This window comes from Anomaloglossus baeobatrachus, chromosome 1, assembly GCF_048569485.1.
Source record: "Anomaloglossus baeobatrachus isolate aAnoBae1 chromosome 1, aAnoBae1.hap1, whole genome shotgun sequence".
Taxonomy (NCBI): domain Eukaryota; kingdom Metazoa; phylum Chordata; class Amphibia; order Anura; family Aromobatidae; genus Anomaloglossus; species Anomaloglossus baeobatrachus.
The window spans coordinates 825,817,613-825,836,522 of record NC_134353.1 but is presented as its reverse complement, the minus strand read 5'-3'; the positions used below and the strand labels follow the sequence as shown (position 1 = coordinate 825,836,522).

The 18,910-nt window shown below is 54.6% G+C and overlaps 1 protein-coding gene across 3 annotated transcripts in view; it reads left to right on the top strand.

Moving 5' to 3' along the window:
- The window catches only part of LOC142253486 (phospholipid-transporting ATPase IG-like), a 258,210-nt gene that overhangs the window by 154,336 nt on the left and 84,964 nt on the right, over positions 1–18,910 (top strand). For all 3 annotated transcript variants that reach the window (XM_075325103.1, XM_075325104.1, XM_075325105.1), the window contains exons 15-18: positions 5,932–6,003; positions 9,658–9,731; positions 11,694–11,797; positions 11,908–12,089. In XM_075325103.1, coding sequence (XP_075181218.1) covers positions 5,932–6,003; positions 9,658–9,731; positions 11,694–11,797; positions 11,908–12,089 — 432 coding nt within the window. The remainder of the gene's footprint in view (positions 1–5,931; positions 6,004–9,657; positions 9,732–11,693; positions 11,798–11,907; positions 12,090–18,910) is intronic.

The following is an 18,910-nucleotide window of genomic DNA, read 5'->3' as shown; positions in this document are numbered from 1 at the left end:
GGCGGAGGTCCTGTGTGATGTATGCGGAGCACGTGGCGGAGGTCCTGTATGATGTATATGGAGCACGTGGCGGAGGTTCCTTGTGATGTATGCGGAGGACATGGCGGAGGTTCCTTGTGATGTATGCGGAGGACATGGCGGAGGTTCCTTGTGATGTATGCGGAGGACATGGCGGAGGTCCCTTGTGATGTATGCGGAGGACATGGCAGAGGTCCCTTGTGATGTATGCGGAGGACATGGCGGAGGTTCCTTGTGATGTATGCGGAGGACATGGCGGAGGTTCCTTGTGATGTATGCGGAGGACATGGCGGAGGTTTCCTTGTGATGTATGCGGAGGTTCCTTGTGATGTATGCGGAGGACATGGCGGAGGTCCCTTGTGATGTATGCGGAGGACATGGCAGAGGTCCCTTGTGATGTATGCGGAGGACATGGCGGAGGTTCCTTGTGATGTATGCGGAGGACATGGCGGAGGTTCCTTGTGATGTATGCGGAGGACATGGCGGAGGTTCCTTGTGATGTATGCGGCCCACGTGGCGTAGGTCCTGTATGATGTATGTGGAGCACTTGGTGGAGGTCCTGTGTGATGTATGTGGCGCACGTGGCGGAGCTCCTGTGTGATGTATGCGGAGCACGTGGCTGAGGTCCTGTGTGATGTATGCGGAGCATGTGGCGAGGTCCTGTGTGATGTATGCGGAGCACGTGGCGGAGGTCCTGTGTGATGTATGCGGAGCACGTGGCGGAGGTCCTGTGTGATGTATGCGGAGCACGTGGCGGAGGTCCTGTATGATGTATATGGAGCACGTGGCGGAGGTCCTGTGTGATGTATGCGGAGCACGTGGCGGAGGTCCTGTGTGATGTATGCTGTGCACGTAGCGGAGGTCCCGTGTGATGTATGCTGTGCACGTGGCGGAGGTCCCGTGTGATGTATGCGGCGCTCGCGGCGGAGGTCCTGTGTGATGTATGCGGAGCACGTGGCGGAGGTTCTGTATGATGTGTGGAGCACTTGGTGGAGCTCCTGTGTGATGTATGCGGAGCACGTGGCGGAGGTCCTGTGTGATGTATGCAGAGCACTTGGTGGAGGTCCTGTGTGATGTATGCGGAGCTCCTGTGTGATGTATGCGGAGCACGTGGCGGAGGTCCTGTGTGATGTATGCGGAGCACGTAGCGGAGGTCCTGTGTGATGTATGCGGAGCACTTGGTGGAGGTCCTGTGTGATGTATGCGGAGCTCCTGTTTGATGTATGCGGAGCACGTGGCGGAGGTCCTGTGTGATGTATGCTGTGCACGTGGCGGAGGTCCCGTGTGATGTATGCGGCGCTCGCGGCGAAGGTCCCGTGTGATGTATGCTGTGCACGTAGCGGAGGTCCTGTGTGATGTATGCTGTGCACGTAGCGGAGGTCCCGTGTGATGTATGCTGTGCACGTAGCGGAGGTCCTGTATGATGTATGCTGTGCACGTGGCGGAGGTCCCGTGTGATGTATGCTGTGCACGTGGCGGAGGTCCCGTATGATGTATGCGGCGCTCGCGGCGGAGGTCCCGTTTGATGTATGCGGCGCTCGCGGCGGAGGTCCTGTGTGATGTATGCTGTGCACGTAGCGGAGGTCCCGTGTGGTGTATGCTGTGCACGTGGCGGAGGTCCCGTGTGATGTATGCGGCGCTCGCGGCGGAGGTCCTATGTGATGTATGCTGTGCACGTAGCGGAGGTCCCGTGATGTATGCTGTGCACGTGGCGGAGGTCCTATGTGATGTATGCTGTGCACGTGGCGGAGGTCCCGTGTGATGTATGCGGCGCTCGCGGCGGAGGTCCTGTGTGATGTATGCGGAGCACGTGGCGGAGGTCCCGTGTGATGTATGCGGCGCTCGCGGCGGAGGTCCTGTGTGATGTATGCGGAGCACGTGGCGGAGGTCCCGTGTGATGTATGCGGCGCTCGCGGCGGAGGTCATGTATAGAGTGAACTGACCGCACTCCACAGCTATCAGTGCGGGCGGTCCTCGCAGTGCGGGCGGTCCTCGCAGTAGCTGCAGATGTGGCGTCCTCCGTGTATCTCCAGGTGCCGTTATTGCCGGCTCGGCAGGTGTAATGAATGATGTCACATGCATTTGCAGCACTTTCTCAGCGCTTCCGTAAGGTGTGAAGAGCACGGGCTTCCGTTTAGTGGGGTCATTAGCGCTGTCAGCAGCCGCACAGCTGTCTGCTTTCACAATCCTCCACCTCTGGGTACTATAGTTCATATGATGGGATTGATGATCTCCGGGGTGGTAGCGCCCCCTGCTGGTCTCCTTTGAGAACAGCATGGTCTATTTTTATTGATAATCTTATAAGATAAATTTATTCCATTTGTATAAAAACACAAACATTTTTTACATTTTCAGCAGAAAAAGATGCATTAAAAAGGAAATGTTCCACTATTTCTTCTTATTACTAATGTGCAGCCTCTGCAGATACGGCAGCAGGGGCAGTCTGTAGGGGACTGTATTTGTAGCTCTAGGTGGCAATGAGGGGAGACGTCTCCCTCACATTTTGGTTGTGTTCCCCACTCTACACATGTATGCCTATGGGGCAGAGAATGACATTTTACAATCAGGTGTACAACATGTTCCAGCCCCTTATTATACTGCCTGTCCGGGGGTATAGGGGCTGGAGCATGTTATACAGCCGATCCTATCCTTTTATAGGAAATCATCAAGAATCTCAAGCTTTATCACACTCAGAGATTAATTTGATTTGTACATTCAATTTGTATATTAATTTTATATTATATTAACCCCATATACATTAAATTGCTGTCAGCCAAGCACTCCTGTGGTGTTAATGAGAGAGTTGCTATCAGTCTCCTGTTGTGTCCTCCTCCTCTGGGCTCCCGTTTGTTGTAGTCTCTCCCTCTTCTGGGCTCACCTGCCTGTCATCGTCTCCACCTCCTCCTCCTCTGGGCTCCCCTGTCTGTCGTCGTCTCCTCCTCTGGGCTCCCCTGCCTGTCGTTATCTCCTCCTCTGGGCTCCCCTGTCTGTCGTCGTCTCCTCCTCTGGGCTCCCCTGTCTGTCGTCGTCTCCTCCTCTGGGCTCCTCTGCCTGTCGTCGTCTCCTCCTCTGGGCTACCCTGCCTGTCGTCGTCTCCTCCTCTGGGCTCCCCTGCCTGTCGTCGTCGTCTCCTCCTTCTCTGGGCTCCCCTGTCTGTCGTCGTCGTCGCCGTCTCCTCCTCTGGGCTCCCCTGTCTGTTGTCGTCGTCGTCTCCTCCTCTGGGCTCCCCTGTCTGTTGTCGTCGTCGTCTCCTCCTGTGGGCTCCCCTGTCTGTTGTCGTCGTCGTCTCCTCCTCTGGGCTCCCCTGTCTGTTGTCGTTGTCTCCTCCTCTGGGCTCCCCTGTCTGTTGTCGTCGTTGTCTCCTCCTCTGGGCTCCCCTGTCTGTTGTCGTCGTCGTCTCCTCCTCTGGGCTCCCCTGTCTGTTGTCGTCGTCGTCTCCTCCTCTGGGCTCCCCTGTCTGTTGTCGTTGTCTCCTCCTCTGGGCTCCCCTGTCTGTTGTCGTTGTCTCCTCCTCTGGGCTCCCCTGTCTGTAGTCGTCGTCTCCTCCTCTGGGCTCCCCTGTCTGTCGTCATCGTCTCCTCCTCTGGGCTCCCCTGTCTGTTGTCGTCGTCATCTCCTCCTCTGGGCTCCCCTGTCTGTTGTCGTCGTCGTCGTCGTCTCCTCCTCTGTGCTCCCCTGTCTGTTGTCGTCGTCGTCTCCTCCTCTGGGCTCCCCTGTCTGTCGTCATCGTCTCCTCCTCTGGGCTCCCCTGTCTGTCGTCGTCGTCTCCTCCTCTGGGCTCCCCTGTCTGTTGTCGTCGTCGTCTCCTCCTCTGGGCTCCCCTGTCTGTTGTCGTCGTCGTCGTCTCCTCCTCTGGGCTCCCCTGTCTGTTGTCGTCGTCGTCTCCTCCTCTGGGCTCCCCTGTCTGTTGTCGTCGTCGTCTCCTCCTCTGGGCTCCCCTGTCTGTCGTCATCGTCTCCTCCTCTGGGCTCCCCTGTCTGTTGTCGTCGTCGTCTCCTCCTCTGGGCTCCCCTGTCTGTCGTCATCGTCTCCTCCTCTGGGCTCCCCTGTCTGTCGTCGTCGTCTCCTCCTCTGGGCTCCCCTGTCTGTTGTCGTCGTTGTCGTCGTCGTCGTCTCCTCCTCTGGGCTCCCCTGTCTGTTGTCGTCATCGTCTCCTCCTCTGGGCTCCCCTGTCTGTTGTCGTCGTCGTCGTCTCCTCCTCTGGGCTCCCCTGTCTGTTGTCGTCGTCGTCTCCTCCTCTGGGCTCCCCTGTCTGTCGTCGTCGTCTCCTCCTCTGGGCTCCCCTGTCTGTTGTCGTTGTCGTCTCCTCCTCTGGGCTCCCCTGTCTGTTGTCGTCGTCGTCGTCGTCTCCTCCTCTGGGCTCCCCTGTCTGTTGTCGTCGTCGTCTCCTCCTCTGGGCTCCCCTGTCTGTTGTCGTCGTCTCCTCCTCTGGGCTCCCCTGTCTGTTGTCGTCGTCGTCGTCTCCTCCTCTGGGCTCCCCTGTCTGTCGTCGTCGTCTCCTCCTCTGGGCTCCCCTGTCTGTTGTCGTCGTCGTCGTCGTCGTCTCCTCCTCTGGGCTCCCCTGTCTGTCGTCGTCGTCTCCTCCTCTGGGCTCCCCTTTCTGTTGTCGTCGTCGTCGTCTCCTCCTCCTCTGGGCTCCCCTGTCTGTTGTCGTCGTCGTCGTCGTCTCCTCCTCTGGGCTCCCCTGTCTGTCGTCGTCTCCTCCTCTGGGCTCCCCTGTCTGTCGTCGTCTCCTCCTCTGGGCTCCTCTGTCGTCGTCTCCTCCTCTGGGCTCCTCTGTCGTCGTCTCCTCCTCTGGGCTCCTCTGTCGTCGTCGTCTCCTCCTCTGGGCTCCTCTGTCGTCGTCGTCTCCTCCTCTGGGCTCCTCTGTCGTCGTCGTCTCCTCCTCTGGGCTCCCCTGCCTGTCGTCGTCTCCTCCTCTGGGCTCCCCTGCCTGTCGTCGTCTCCTTCTCTGGGCTCCCCTGCCTGTCGTCGTCTCCTCCTCTGGGCTCCCCTGCCTGTCGTCGTCGTCTCCTCCTCTGGGCTCCCCTGCCTGTCGTCGTCGTCTCCTCCTCTGGGCTCCTCTGTCGTCGTCGTCTCCTCCTCTGGGCTCCTCTGTCGTCGTCGTCTCCTCCTCTGGGCTCCTCTGTCGTCGTCGTCTCCTCCTCTGGGCTCCTCTGTCGTCGTCGTCTCCTCCTCTGGGCTCCTCTGTCGTCGTCGTCTCCTCCTCTGGGCTCCCCTGTCTGTTGCCTCCTCCTCTGGGCTCTCTGGTTTGTGTTCTCAACATGACTGTCCTCCAACATCTGTTCGGCTAACTTTAGTCTGTGTATGGAGCACTTTAGGACTGTAAATCACGTACCCAGTACATGTCGGTGATTGTCCTTGTCCACAGTTTTCTGGCCCTGTCTGCATAATCTAATAAACGTGCAGATGGATATATAAAACCTTTTACCTTATGGTATATAATTTGTTTTTATCACAGGAGCTTATGGGTGAGTTACAGCCGTCCATCAGAGTACAGATGTGTCCAGCCTTGGCTTTCTTGCATTGATTATACCATTGTGTAATGCAGGAAATACGTATACATTTACATATAATTTATATTTTTAACCGGCGATTCTGACTGATGGCAATGGTCAGATTATTTTGTGTTGTATAAGAGCCCATCAGGCGATCCTCCTGACTTGGCTTTGGTATAGCAGAGGCTTTATAGGTCCACTTGCATTTGCGGAGCCGGCTGGAGACCCTGTAACGCTGGGTGAAGCCCCCACACTTGTGGCTTCAGGCTCCTCACTGCAGATAAGGAACAGTGTTATATTTTGAATAGTGATATTCTTTGTTCTCCTGTGTAAAGGTACTGCCTTATTCTACGTGCCCAATGTCTATGATGTATTCAGATCCTGATTATTTAGGTTTACGTCTCATTTATTTCAGGTATGGATTTACATACATGGGAACGGAAAATGACGTTATGAGGGTGAAAAATCAGAAGAACGAGATGGAGGTGTAAGTATAACGGCCGCCCGCTCCATCTCCTCGTAGTGCTCCATCACCATTATGAGGCAGACGTATGGAGATAAACGTGGCAGGTGACAGATTGATGGTAAAAAGGGAAGCAAATGGACGGAGATTAAGATTGAAGAGGGGAGAAGAGCCGAATGGACGGGGGGTGAGGAAGACATAGAAATGAGATGAGCGAGGATACCAAGGAGCAAACGGAGTGGTGTACAAGCCGTATATCGCACTTGTACCTCTCCTTGCTCTATGACAGTGATGGCCAACCTTTTGAGCGTGATGTGTCAAAATTTGTAAAAAAAAAAAAAAAAGCATAACTAAGGTGGTGTCACTTCTCGAAAAATCCATAATTTTGTGGTATTTGTAGCTCTAATAACAAAAAGTTGTCTGATAATGACTGCTGGAAGGGAAGAGGAAATAATGATTCCCCCCCCCACAGTCATAATAATGTGCCCATCTCGTCATCTGTAGTAATGTGCCCATCCATGTCCCCTGAAGTAATGTGCCCATCCATGTCCCCTGTAGTAATGTGCCCATCCATGTCCCCTGTAGTAATGTGCCCATCCATGTCCCCTGTAGTAATGTGCCCATCCATGTCCCCTGTAGTAATGTGCCCATCCATGTCCCCTGTAGTAATGTGCCCATCCATGTCCCCTGTAGTAATGTGCCCATCCATGTCCCCTGTAGTAATGTGCCCATCCATGTCCCCTGTAGTAATGTGCCCATCCATGTCCCCTGTAGTAATGTGCCCATCCATGTCCCCTGTAGTAATGTGCCCATCCATGTCCCCTGTAGTAATGTGCCCATCCATGTCCCCTGTAGTAATGTGCCCATCCATGTCCCCTGTAGTAATGTGCCCATCCATGTCCCCTGTAGTAATGTGCCCATCCATGTCCCCTGTAGTAATGTGCCCATCCATGTCCCCTGTAGTAATGTGCCCATCCATGTCCCCTGTAGTAATGTGCCCATCCATGTCCCCTGTAGTAATGTGCCCATCCATGTCCCCTGTAGTAATGTGCCCATCCATGTCCCCTGTAGTAATGTGCCCATCCATGTCCCCTGTAGTAATGTGCCCATCCATGTCCCCATCCTGTAGTAATGTGCCCATCCATGTCCCCATCCTGTAGTAATGTACCCCTCCATGTCCCCATCCTGTAGTAATGTACCCCTCCATGTCCCCATCCTGTAGTAATGTGCCCCTCCATGTCCCCATCCTGTAGTAATGTGCCCCTCCATGTCCCCATCCTGTAGTAATGTGCCCCTCCATGTCTCCTGTAGCAATGTGTCTATTCTTGTGCCCATCCATGTCCCCTTCTTTAGCAATGTCCCAGCCTGTAGTAATATGCCCTTTTTTCACATACAAAATATAAATATTTTAAACAAAGAAAAAATAATATATATATATATATTAATGCAGGCCCCCTGACGATTGCGGCCCTATGCCAGAGGCCGCAGCCATCTGCGCTTTACTTCAGATGATTTCCGCCATCACACAGAGGAACTCTCTGCGAAGCGATACCATTGACAGACAACGACCAATCAGAGGCCAGCAGGTGACGTCATGCAGCGACGTCACCTGCTGACCTCTGATTTGCCGGCTGTTGCCTTTGGTGAAGCTTTGCATAGATGATTTCCGCTGCCGCGCAGAGGAACTCTGAGGTAAAGCGCATATGGCTCTGGCCCCCAGCATAGGACCGCAATCGTCAGGTATGATCCTGTGCTATATTGTCTGTATACTATTTCGCGTCCACCCCTGCCCAGGAGATGTGGTATGATCAGAACATGTCCCTGTACGGTCAGACACGGCCATTACGCAGGGCAGGGCTAGCTCCCATACTGCTTTGAGGGGTGTTGGGGCTTCCCACACAGCTGTGAGGGGGGTGGCACCTTTACAGCTCTGAGGGGGGGTGGCACCTTTACAGCTCTGAGGGGGGGTGGCACTTTTACAGCTCTGAGGGGGGGGTGGCACCTTTACAGCTCTGAGGGGGGGGTGACACCCTTACAGCTCTGAGGGGGTGGGGGGGGTGGCACCCTTACAGCTCTGAGCGGGGGGTGGCGGGTGGCACCCTTATAGCTCTGAGGGGGGGTGGCACCCTTACAGCTCTGAGGGGGGGGTGGCACCCTTACAGCTCTGAGGGGGGGGGTGGCACCCTTACAGCTCTGAGGGGGGGGGTGGCACCCTTACAGCTCTGAGGGGGGGGTGGCACCCTTACAGCTCTGATGGGGGGTGGCACCCTTACAGCTCTGAGGGGGGGGTTGGCGCCCTTACAGCTCTGAGGGGGGGGTGGCGCCCTTACAGCTCTGAGGGGGGGGAGGGCGCCCTTACACCTCTGAGGGGGGGAGGGCGCCCTTACACCTCTGAGGGGGGGAGGGCGCCCTTACACCTCTGAGGGGGGGAGGGCGCCCTTACACCTCTGAGGGGGGGAGGGCGCCCTTACACCTCTGAGGGGGGGAGGGCGCCCTTACACCTCTGAGGGGGGGAGGGCGCCCTTACACCTCTGAGGGGGGGAGGGCGCCCTTACACCTCTGAGGGGGGGAGGGCGCCCTTACACCTCTGAGGGGGGGAGGGCGCCCTTACACCTCTGAGGGGGGGAGGGCGCCCTTACACCTCTGAGGGGGGGGAGGGCGCCCTTACACCTCTGAGGGGGGGAGGGCGCCCTTACACCTCTGAGGGGGGGAGGGCGCCCTTACACCTCTGAGGGGGAGAGGGCGCCCTTACACCTCTGAGGGGGGGAGGGCGCCCTTACACCTCTGAGGGGGGGAGGGCGCCCTTACACCTCTGAGGGGGGGAGGGCGCCCTTACACCTCTGAGGGGGGGAGGGCGCCCTTACACCTCTGAGGGGGGGGAGGGCGCCCTTACACCTCTGAGGGGGGGAGGGCGCCCTTACACCTCTGAGGGGGGGGGAGGGCGCCCTTACACCTCTGAGGGGGGGAGGGCGCCCTTACACCTCTGAGGGGGGGAGGGCGCCCTTACACCTCTGAGGGGGGGAGGGCGCCCTTACACCTCTGAGGGGGGGAGGGCGCCCTTACACCTCTGAGGGGGGGAGGGCGCCCTTGTAGCTCTGTGGGCCTTATCTGTAGCAGAGCAAAGCAACCAGGTGTCATATATCGGACATGCACGATCAACATCTCCCCTACCAATAGTCGTCCGCAATCTCCATACACATGAGACTGTTGGCCGAGCCCTGCGATATTGGCGGGTTCAGATAACATCAGTCTAATGTATATAGGGGCCTTAAATCCTGTATGATCAGTTATTAGCTCTGTCAGCTGAATGTAAGCATTGAATGGGAATGAAGTGCACAGCTCGGTGTGTAGCAGCCGGTGCTGTTTGCTGCGGATCTGCTCCAGTTTAGGAGAATATGAGCGGATCTGCAGCTCTTGGCAGCAGCTGTTACATGAGGTCTTGTAATTGTCAGCCCCGTTCTCACCGCTGGAGCTATTATCACCTGGGTAATAGGGGTGCCAGGCGTCAGACCCCCCCAGCGATCTGAGGATAGGTCATCAATATTATATTTTCACACCAACCCCTTTAAATTCTATACATTGTCTTAAAGGAGAGCGAGTATATTTCTGCCTTATGGAGATTTTTAAGATCACTTTTGTCTAACCTCCGCTTATAGATGTTTCTGATTTCATTACCAGGTACGAGCTCCTTCACGTGCTGAACTTTGATCCGGTGAGGCGGAGAATGAGCGTGCTCGTTAGAACAAACACAGGTAGATATGGGGGATAAATGAATGGCGTACTCGTCATCATCACTGAGAAGAAAGCTCCTCTATTAACCAAACATTGGCACAGTGGGATTGGCACCGTGCAAACAGCCGCGCTCACGTGTGCAGCTGATGGCACTATATGAGCTTTGGGTATTTTATTTAGACTGTAAATATGGCAGTGAAATTAAAAAAAAAAAATGTAGTGGTCATAAGAAGAGATATTTATGATATTGTCCTATTCTCTGCATGGGATAGGACCTCTCTGCCACTATCTGCTAAAGTAGTGCTGCAGGGAGATGCTGTACAGGACCGGCGATAACTTGGACAGCTGGGACCCCCACCTCCAAAATGGGGAACTTTTGTTGGGATGTAAGGGGAAAATTTAGTTCCAGCACCCATAGTACTGGCAGAGTGCTGATGAGGAAGAACCACCCTTTTAGTGAATGTTACAGAGCATGAGAATCCGGTCAGTCACTGGATATATTAGACTGGTGTGCGCGCAGTAAAGGTATGCTTTTAAATTTGTGGACTTTGGTGAAGTTTTCCTACTAGGTTTTAGTGTTCTATGCACATAGAACATGGCTTTTTCATTGTTTTCCCGGGTCCATAATTTGTATTAAAGGTTTGGTCCTGGGAAAATCTTAGGTCTGCAGATTAGTTTGTGCATTATTCTTCTCTTTATTTCTACAATTCAATGAAATGTATAAAAAAAAAAAAAAAACAAATCTCTGTTCAGCTCAATACAAGTCTATGGGAGCCTCATTCTGGCACTCATAGACTTGTATTGAGAACTTGTGACTTCCCGTCATTCAGAAGTTATAAGCACAAGATGGCGCCGCAGAACTGGAACAGCATTAGTAAAAGGGGAAGACGCCGGGGATTGAGTATATGACGGGGCTTAGATTAAAAGCGCCACTCCAGTGCTGGGGAAAAAAAAGAGCTGGATTGGTGCTTTTAAAATAACCTAAAAATCTGCCTTGCTCACCTCACTGGCTCCAGCACTGACCGTCCGCCATTGCTCCGCGCTGTGTCTAATGACTGCGGCTCTGACTTCATGTAGACAGCGTTGCCACCATACAGCAAGCTCAGTGCTTTGTGTGGTTCATGCTGTCATCCAGGAAAGAACCGCTGAGCTCTGATATGGCTGTAGCGTTGTCAGTGCTGCGGAGAATAACAGTCACCGAAACAATGGCAGATACTCAATGCTGGACCGAAGGAGGGTGACAAAAGCACGTGTTTTTTTTATAAAAAAACCTGCAGCCGTGGGATAAGAGTTCTCCATAATTGGGAAACCTCTTTTTAATGGTGTGTTCACACTAGGCCTCTGTCGCGCTCCCAGGTACGGCGGGCCTCTGTCGCGCTCCCGGGTATGGCGGGCCTCTGTCGCGCTCCCGAGTATGGCGGGCCTCTGTCGCGCTCCCGGGTACGGCGGGCCTCTGTCGCGCTCCCGGGTACGGCGGGCCTCTGTCGCGCTCCCGGGTACGGCGGGCCTCTGTCGCGCTCCCGGGTACGGCGGGCCTCTGTCGCGCTCCCGGGTACGGCGGGCCTCTGTCGCGCTCCCGAGTACGGCGGTCCTCTGTCGCGCTCCCGGGTACGGCGGTCCTCTGTCGCTCTCCGGGGTACGGCGGTCCTCTGTCGCTCTCCGGGGTACGGCGGTCCTCTGTCGCTCTCCGGGGTACGCGGGCCTCTGTCGCTCTCCGGGGTACGCGGGCCTCTGTCGCTCTCCGGGGTACGCGGGCCTCTGTCGCTCTCCGGGGTACGCGGGCCTCTGTCGCTCTCCGGGGTACGCGGGCCTCTGTCGCTCTCCGGGGTACGCGGGCCTCTGTCGCTCTCAGGGGTACGCGGGCCTCTGTCGCGCTCCCGTTTATGGCGGCCTCTGTCGCTCTCTGGGGTACGGCGGGCCTCTGTAGCGGTGCCGGGGTACGGCGGCCTTTGTCATCTGTTAACTTGCTGCTTTTATTTCAGGCAAAATTTTCCTTTTCTGCAAAGGAGCCGACTCTTCAGTGTTTCACAGAGTGGCCCGGGATGAGATTGAGCGCATCAAGGTTCATGTGGAGCAGAATGCACTGGTATGTATGACGCCTGCACAGGCCTGGGCTGGAGCTTGTATGAAGAGTAATTAGACAGGAATGTAGTTCATTCTTCGCCTTTGATCAATACCAGTTTTGTGATATTTTAGGAAGGATACCGGACCCTCTGTGTAGCATATAAAGAGCTCAGCCAAGAGGAGTATGATAAAATGAACAAAGAGCTGGACGAGGCAAAGATGGCTTTACACGAGAGAGAAGAGAAGCTGGCCCGGGTGTTTGATGACATAGAGGACGGCATGCACTTACTGGGAGCCACTGCTGTAGAGGACAGGTGGGCTGTGTGCGAGAGATTTCAAACTATACAATATACTGTGTGTGTGGGGATCCAAAAAGATATCAGCACCCTAAATCCAGGGGAAAAAAATGTTTTGCTTTATTACATCAAGTTCTTAAAAGAACAGCTCCAATAGAACAATAAGGAGCAGGTGCCGAACGACGGCCGTTTCACTCACACAGGTGCGCCAGCAGGTCCACCTGTGTGCGTGAATAGGGAACATTCAGCAGTGGAATCGGTCAGTGACCGCTTCCATACATTAGTTGTAGCCTGACAGGTGCTTTTAGCTTTTACTGATCCAGATCTAAACCCAATCTGGTATGATAACTGATATGCTGCATTTAGGAACAATCCTATTTACATTTTTGGGATCCATTCCTGCATCGATCCCTATGATGTATTGATGCCTAAGGGGAAAAAAAATACTATGGCTGGCTGGATAAATGAGGAAAAAAGGACTCTGCTTTGTGTATAAGAAGTAAGAATTTATGCCAGTACTAAGCTGGAATAGGTTTACCAAAATCCTGCATATCTTATAGATGATCATACCCACCACCCTCCCTTTATTACAGCCCACCTTTGCTGTCTCTTAGGCTGCTTTCACACATCCGTTTTTTGCTGAGCGGCACAATACAGCGCGTTGCAGAAAAAACTTAACCGTTTTTTTTTTGCCGCTGGTTGCGTTTTTTCCTGCATAGACTTGCATTAGCACCGTATTGTGCCGCATGGCCTTACGTTGCGTCCGTTTTTTGTCCGATGCAGCATATTTAGCCAATGCAGCGGCCAAATGCAACGTTACCTGGCACATTTTTTTGGGCGGCGAAAAAAACGCGTCACGCCGCATCTGGCGCGATGCGGCGCGATTTCCAATGCATGCCTATGGACGCCGGATGCGGCGTTCTGCGACAAAAACCGCATCCAGCCGCCGCATGCGATTTTTTTTATTTTTTTTTTTTTTTTTTTAACTGAGCATGCTCAGTATCCTGCCACAACCATCAAAAAACGGACGGGCTGCATGTAAAAACTTATGCAAAGGATGCGTTTTTTTTCGCCGCATCCATTGCATAGGTTTTTGAGCCAGATTGGGCTGCTCAACAAAAACCGGATGTGTGAAAGCAGCCTAAAAATGTGGTAGGGGTAGGATGAAAGCTCATAAAGTGACCCTTTTTTTTTTTTTTTTCTTTTTTTCTTCGGCGCTCCATTGGGAGACCCAGACGATTGGGTGTATAGCACTGCCTCCGGAGGCCACACAAAGCATTACACTAAAAAGTGTAAGGCCCCTCCCCTTCTGGCTATACACCCCCAGTGGGATCACTGGCTCACCAGTTTTCTGCTTTGTGCGAAGGAGGTCAGACATCCACGCATAGCTCCACTGTTTAGTCAGCAGTAGCTGCTGACTCTATCGGATGGAAGAAAAGAGAGCCCATATAGGGCCCCCAGCATGCTCCCTTCTCACCCCACTTGCGGTTTGTAAGGTTGAGGTACCCATTGCGGGTACGGAGGCTGGAGCCCACATGCTGCTTTCCTTCCCCATCCCCCTGAGGGGCTCTGTGGAAGTGGGATCTTACCGGCCCCCAAACCCTGAGGCCGAGCTCCATCCACAGACCCAGAGACCCTGCTGGAGGAGCTGAGTACAGTCAGGGACAAGGCCCTGCAACGTTCAGGTACTCTGTGTCCCCGCACAGACAGGCCACGCACACTCCAGGCTTGCTGGGTGTGCTAGTGCGCCGGGGGCACTAGCGCTGCGCGCTCGGGTTAGAGTCACTGCAGCTTAGCTGAGTGATTTTATGTCTTGGGAACTACCGCGCCGGCTGCTCCGGGAGCGGCGGCGCCGCTGGGACTTGTAGTGCGCCGGGGACTCGCGCTGCCCGCGCTTTTACGGCGGCAGCGCTCATAAATCTAGTCCCCGGCTTTTGCGGCCTAGCTCTGCTTCGTTCCCGCCCCCACCCTGTCAATCAGGGAAAGGGAGAGACGCTGTTCTATAGCCAGCGCCGAGGGCTGGAGCCTTATTTACATGCTCCAGCCCTCTCACTGGGCACAGTGGGGACGCAAGTTTCCCGCTCTTGGTCTAAACACGCCCAGGGCCCGCCCCTCTCCACAGGACGCCGGCAGCCATTCCTGCATGCAGTCTGGCTGGAGAACGGACACAGGCTCTGGGGGACTCAGACAAGGGACTCTGGCGACCACACACCCGCGTTTATGCGGGCGGTAAGCTGCACATAAGTGCTGGCCCCACTAGTGCCACAGTGTTATTTGGTGCATTTTTTTCCCTGTACCATATATATTTATATTGCACTGTACAGTCGCTTCTTGGCTTATACCCTACATTGCTCTGAGGAGACAACAACATGTCATCCGCAAAACGCAAGGGTGCCAAGGCACAGGCGGTATGCACTGCTTGTGCCGCATGTGGGGCAAATCTACCGGCAGGTTCCAATGACCCCCATTGTGTGCAATGTTCAATCCCTGTGCCACTTCGGCAGCCAGAGTCTATGGTAGTAGTGGCCCAGGCAGAGACGCCTGTGAACCCTGCCCCGGTAACGGGGACAGAATTTGCAGTTTTTGCTGATAAGATGTCTGTGACTATGACAAAAATCCTGGAAACCTTGCAGTCCAGGCCAGTTTCTCAGACCATGGACACTGCTGTGTCTATGCTCCCCGGTCCCCCTCAGTTGGAACTAATCCGTACTTCAAGGGGGTCCCAGGCATCACAGGCTGAAGACTCTGACTCGGATGACAGTCCCAGGCAGCCTAAGCGGGCTCGCTGGGAAAGACCCTCGCCGTCATCACACTGGTCAGGGTCTCAGCGAGACGAGGCTCTGTATGAGGAGACAGAGGTGGGTGATCAGGAATCTAATCCTGACACCGCTCTCAATCTAGATACCCCTGATGGTGACGCTATGGTAAATGACCTTATAGCGGCCATCAATAGACTGTTGGATATTTCTCCCCCAGCCCCTTCTGCTGAGGAGGCAGCTGCACAGCAGGAGAAGTTCCATTTCCGGTATCCTAAGCGTAAATTGAGTACTTTTCTGGACCACTCTGACTTCAGAGAATCAGTCCAGAAACATCATGCTTATCCAGATAAGCGTTTCTCCAAACGTCTTAAGGATACACGTTATCCCTTTCCCCCTGACGTGGTCAAACGCTGGACCCAGTGTCCAAAGGTGGACCCCCCAATCTCCAGGCTTGCGGCTAGATCCATAGTTGCAGTGGAAGATGGGGCTTCACTTAAAGATGCCAATGACAGACAGATGGACCTTTGGTTAAAGTCTGTCTATGAAGCTATCGGCGCGTCGTTTGCTCCAGCATTCGCGGCCGTGTGGGCACTCCAAGCTATTTCAGCTGGCCTGGCACAGGTGGACTCTATCATACGTCCAGCAGTGCCGCGAGTAGCGTCCCTAACCTCGCAAATGTCTGCGTTTGCGACTTACGCTATCAACGCTGTCCTAGACTCTACGAGCCGTACCTCAATGGCGTCTGCCAACTCTGTCGTTTTGCGCAGAGCCTTGTGGTTAAAGGAATGGAAAGCAGATTCTGCTTCCAAGAAATGTTTAACCAGCTTGCCACTATCTGGAGACAGACGTTTTGGTGAGCAATTGGCTGAGATCATTAAACAGTCCAAGGGTAAGGACTCCTCCTTACCCCAGCCCAGATCGAGCAAACCTCAACAGAGGAAGTGGCAGTCGAGGTTTCGGTCCTTTCGAGGCTCCAGCAAGACCCAATTCTCCTCGTCCAAAGGGACTCAGAAGGAGCAAAGGAGCTCAGATTCCTGGCGGGCTCATTCACGCCCCAAGAAAGCAACCGGAGGAACCGCTTCCAAGGCGGCTGCCTCATGACTTTCGGCCTCATCCCTCCGCATCCTCGGTCGGTGGCAGGCTCTCCCGCTTTTGCGACATTTGGCTGCCACAGGTCAAAGACCGGTGGGTAGCAGACATTTTGTCTCACGGGTACAGGATAGAATTCAGTTCTCATCCTCCGCCTCGGTTCTTCAGAACCTCCCCACATCCCGACCGAGCAAATGCCCTTCTGCAGGCGGTGTGCTCACTAAGAGCAGAAGGAGTGGTGATCCCTGTTCCTCTGCAGCAACAAGGACAAGGTTTTTACTCCAATCTCTTCGTGGTTCCAAAAAAGGACGGCTCGTTCCGTCCTGTTCTGGACCTAAAGCTGCTCAACAAGCATGTGAACGCCAGGCGGTTCCGGATGGAATCCCTCCGCTCCGTCATTGCCTCAATGTCTCAAGGAGATTTCCTTGCATCAATAGACATCAAAGATGCTTATCTCCACGTGCCGATTGCTACAGAGCACCAACGTTTTTTTACGTTTCGTGATAGGAGACGACCATCTCCAGTTCGTAGCTCTGCCATTTGGTCTGGCGACAGCCCCACGGGTTTTCACCAAGGTCATGGCGGCAGTGGTAGCAGTCTTGCATTCTCAGGGACATTCGGTGATTCCTTACTTAGACGATCTACTTGTCAAAGCACCCTCTCAAGAGGCATGCCAACACAGCCTGAATGTTGCGCTGGAGACTCTCCAGACTTTCGGGTGGATCATCAACTTTTCAAAGTCAAACCTGGCACCGACTCAATCACTAACGTATCTTGGCATGGAGTTTCATACTCTCTCAGCGATAGTGAAGCTTCCGCTGGACAAGCAGCGGTCACTACAGACAGGGGTGCAGTCTCTCCTTCAGGGTCAGTCGCACCCCTTAAGGCGCCTCATGCACTTCCTAGGGAAGATGGTGGCAGCAATGGAGGCAGTCCCGTTCGCGCAGTTTCATCTGCGTCCACTTCAATGGGACATTCTCCGCCAGTGGGACGGGAAGACAACTTCCCTAGACAGGACAGTCTCCCTTTCTCAGATGACCAAGGACTCTCTGCAATGGTGGCTTCTTCCCACCTCATTATCACAGGGAAGATCATTCCTGCCCCCATCCTGGGCAGTGGTCACGACAGATGCGAGTCTGTCAGGGTGGGGAGCAGTTTTTCTCCACCACAGGGCTCAAGGGACGTGGACTCAGCAGGAGTCCACCCTTCAGATCAATGTTCTGGAAATCAGGGCAGTGTATCTTGCCCTATTAGCCTTCCAGCAGTGGCTGGAAGGAAAGCAGATCCGAATTCAGTCGGACAACTCCACAGCGGTGGCATACATCAACCACCAAGGAGGGACACGCAATCGGCAAGCCTTCCAGGAAGTCAGGCGGATTCTGATGTGGGTGGAGGAAAGAGCATCCACCATATCCGCAGTTCACATCCCGGGCGTAGAAAACTGGGAAGCAGACTTCCTCAGTCGCCAGGGCATGGACGCAGGGGAATGGTCCCTTCACCCGGACGTGTTTCAGGAAATCTGCCGCCGCTGGGGGGTGCCGGACGTCGACCTAATGGCGTCTCGGCACAACAACAAGGTCCCGACCTTCATAGCGCGGTCTCGCGATCAAAGAGCTCTAGCGGCAGACGCCTTAGTGCAAGATTGGTCGCAGTTCCGGCTCCCTTATGTGTTTCCACCTCTGGCACTCTTGCCCAGAGTGTTACGCAAGATCAGATCCGATTGCGGCCGCGTCATACTCGTCGCCCCAGACTGGCCGAGGAGGTCGTGGTACCCGGATCTGTGGCATCTCACGGTCGGCCAACCGTGGGCACTACCAGACCGACCAGACTTACTGTCCCAAGGGCCGTTTTTCCATCGGAATTCTGCGGCCCTGAACCTGACTGTGTGGCCATTGAGTCCTGGATCCTAGCGTCTTCAGGATTATCCCAAGGGGTCGTTGCCACCATGAGACAGGCTAGGAAGCCCACGTCTGCTAAGATCTACCACAGAACGTGGAAGATATTCTTATCCTGGTGCTCTGCACAAGGAGTATCCCCCTGGCCATTCACGTTACCTGTCTTTCTTTCCTTCCTGCAATCTGGGTTGGAAAAGGGCTTGTCGCTCGGCTCCCTTAAAGGGCAAGTCTCGGCACTATCCGTGTTTTTTTCAGAAGCGTCTAGCGCGACTGTCTAAGGTGCGCACGTTCCTGCAGGGGGTGTGTCATATCGTACCTCCGTACAGGAGGCCGTTAGATCCGTGGGATCTAAACAAGGTCCTTGTTGCTCTCCAGAAGCCGCCTTTCGAGCCCCTGAGGGATGTGTCACTTTCTCGACTCTCACAGAAAGTGGCATTTCTGGTAGCGGTCACGTCTCTTCGGAGAGTGTCTGAACTAGCAGCGCTGTCATCCAAAGCTCCCTTCCTGGTGTTCCACCAGGACAAGGTAGTGCTGCGCCCCATTCAGGAGTTTCTCCCTAAGGTGGTATCCTCTTTTCACCTTAATCAGGATATCTCCTTGCCTTCCTTTTATCCGCATGCAGTTCATCGGTATGAAAAGGATCTACATTTGTTGGATCTGGTGAGAGCACTCAGAATCTACATTTCCCGCACGGCGCCCCTGCGCCGCTCGGATGCGCTCTTTGTCCTTGTCGCTGGTAAGCGCAAAGGGTCGCAGGCTTCAAAAGCCACCCTGGCTCGATGGATCAAAGAACCAATTCTTGAAGCCTACCGTTCTGCTGGGCTTCCGGTTCCATCAGGGCTGAAGGCCCATTCTGCCAGAGCCGTGGGTGCGTCCTGGGCATTACGACACCAGGCTACGGCTCAACAGGTGTGCCAGGCAGCTACCTGGTCGAGTCTGCACACTTTCACCAAACATTATCAGGTGCATACCTATGCTTCGGCGGACGCCAGCCTAGGTAGAAGAGTCCTGCAGGCGGCAGTTGCCTCCCCGTAGGGGAGGGCTGTCTTTGCAGCTCTAACATGAGGTATTTCTTTACCCACCCAGGGACAGCTTT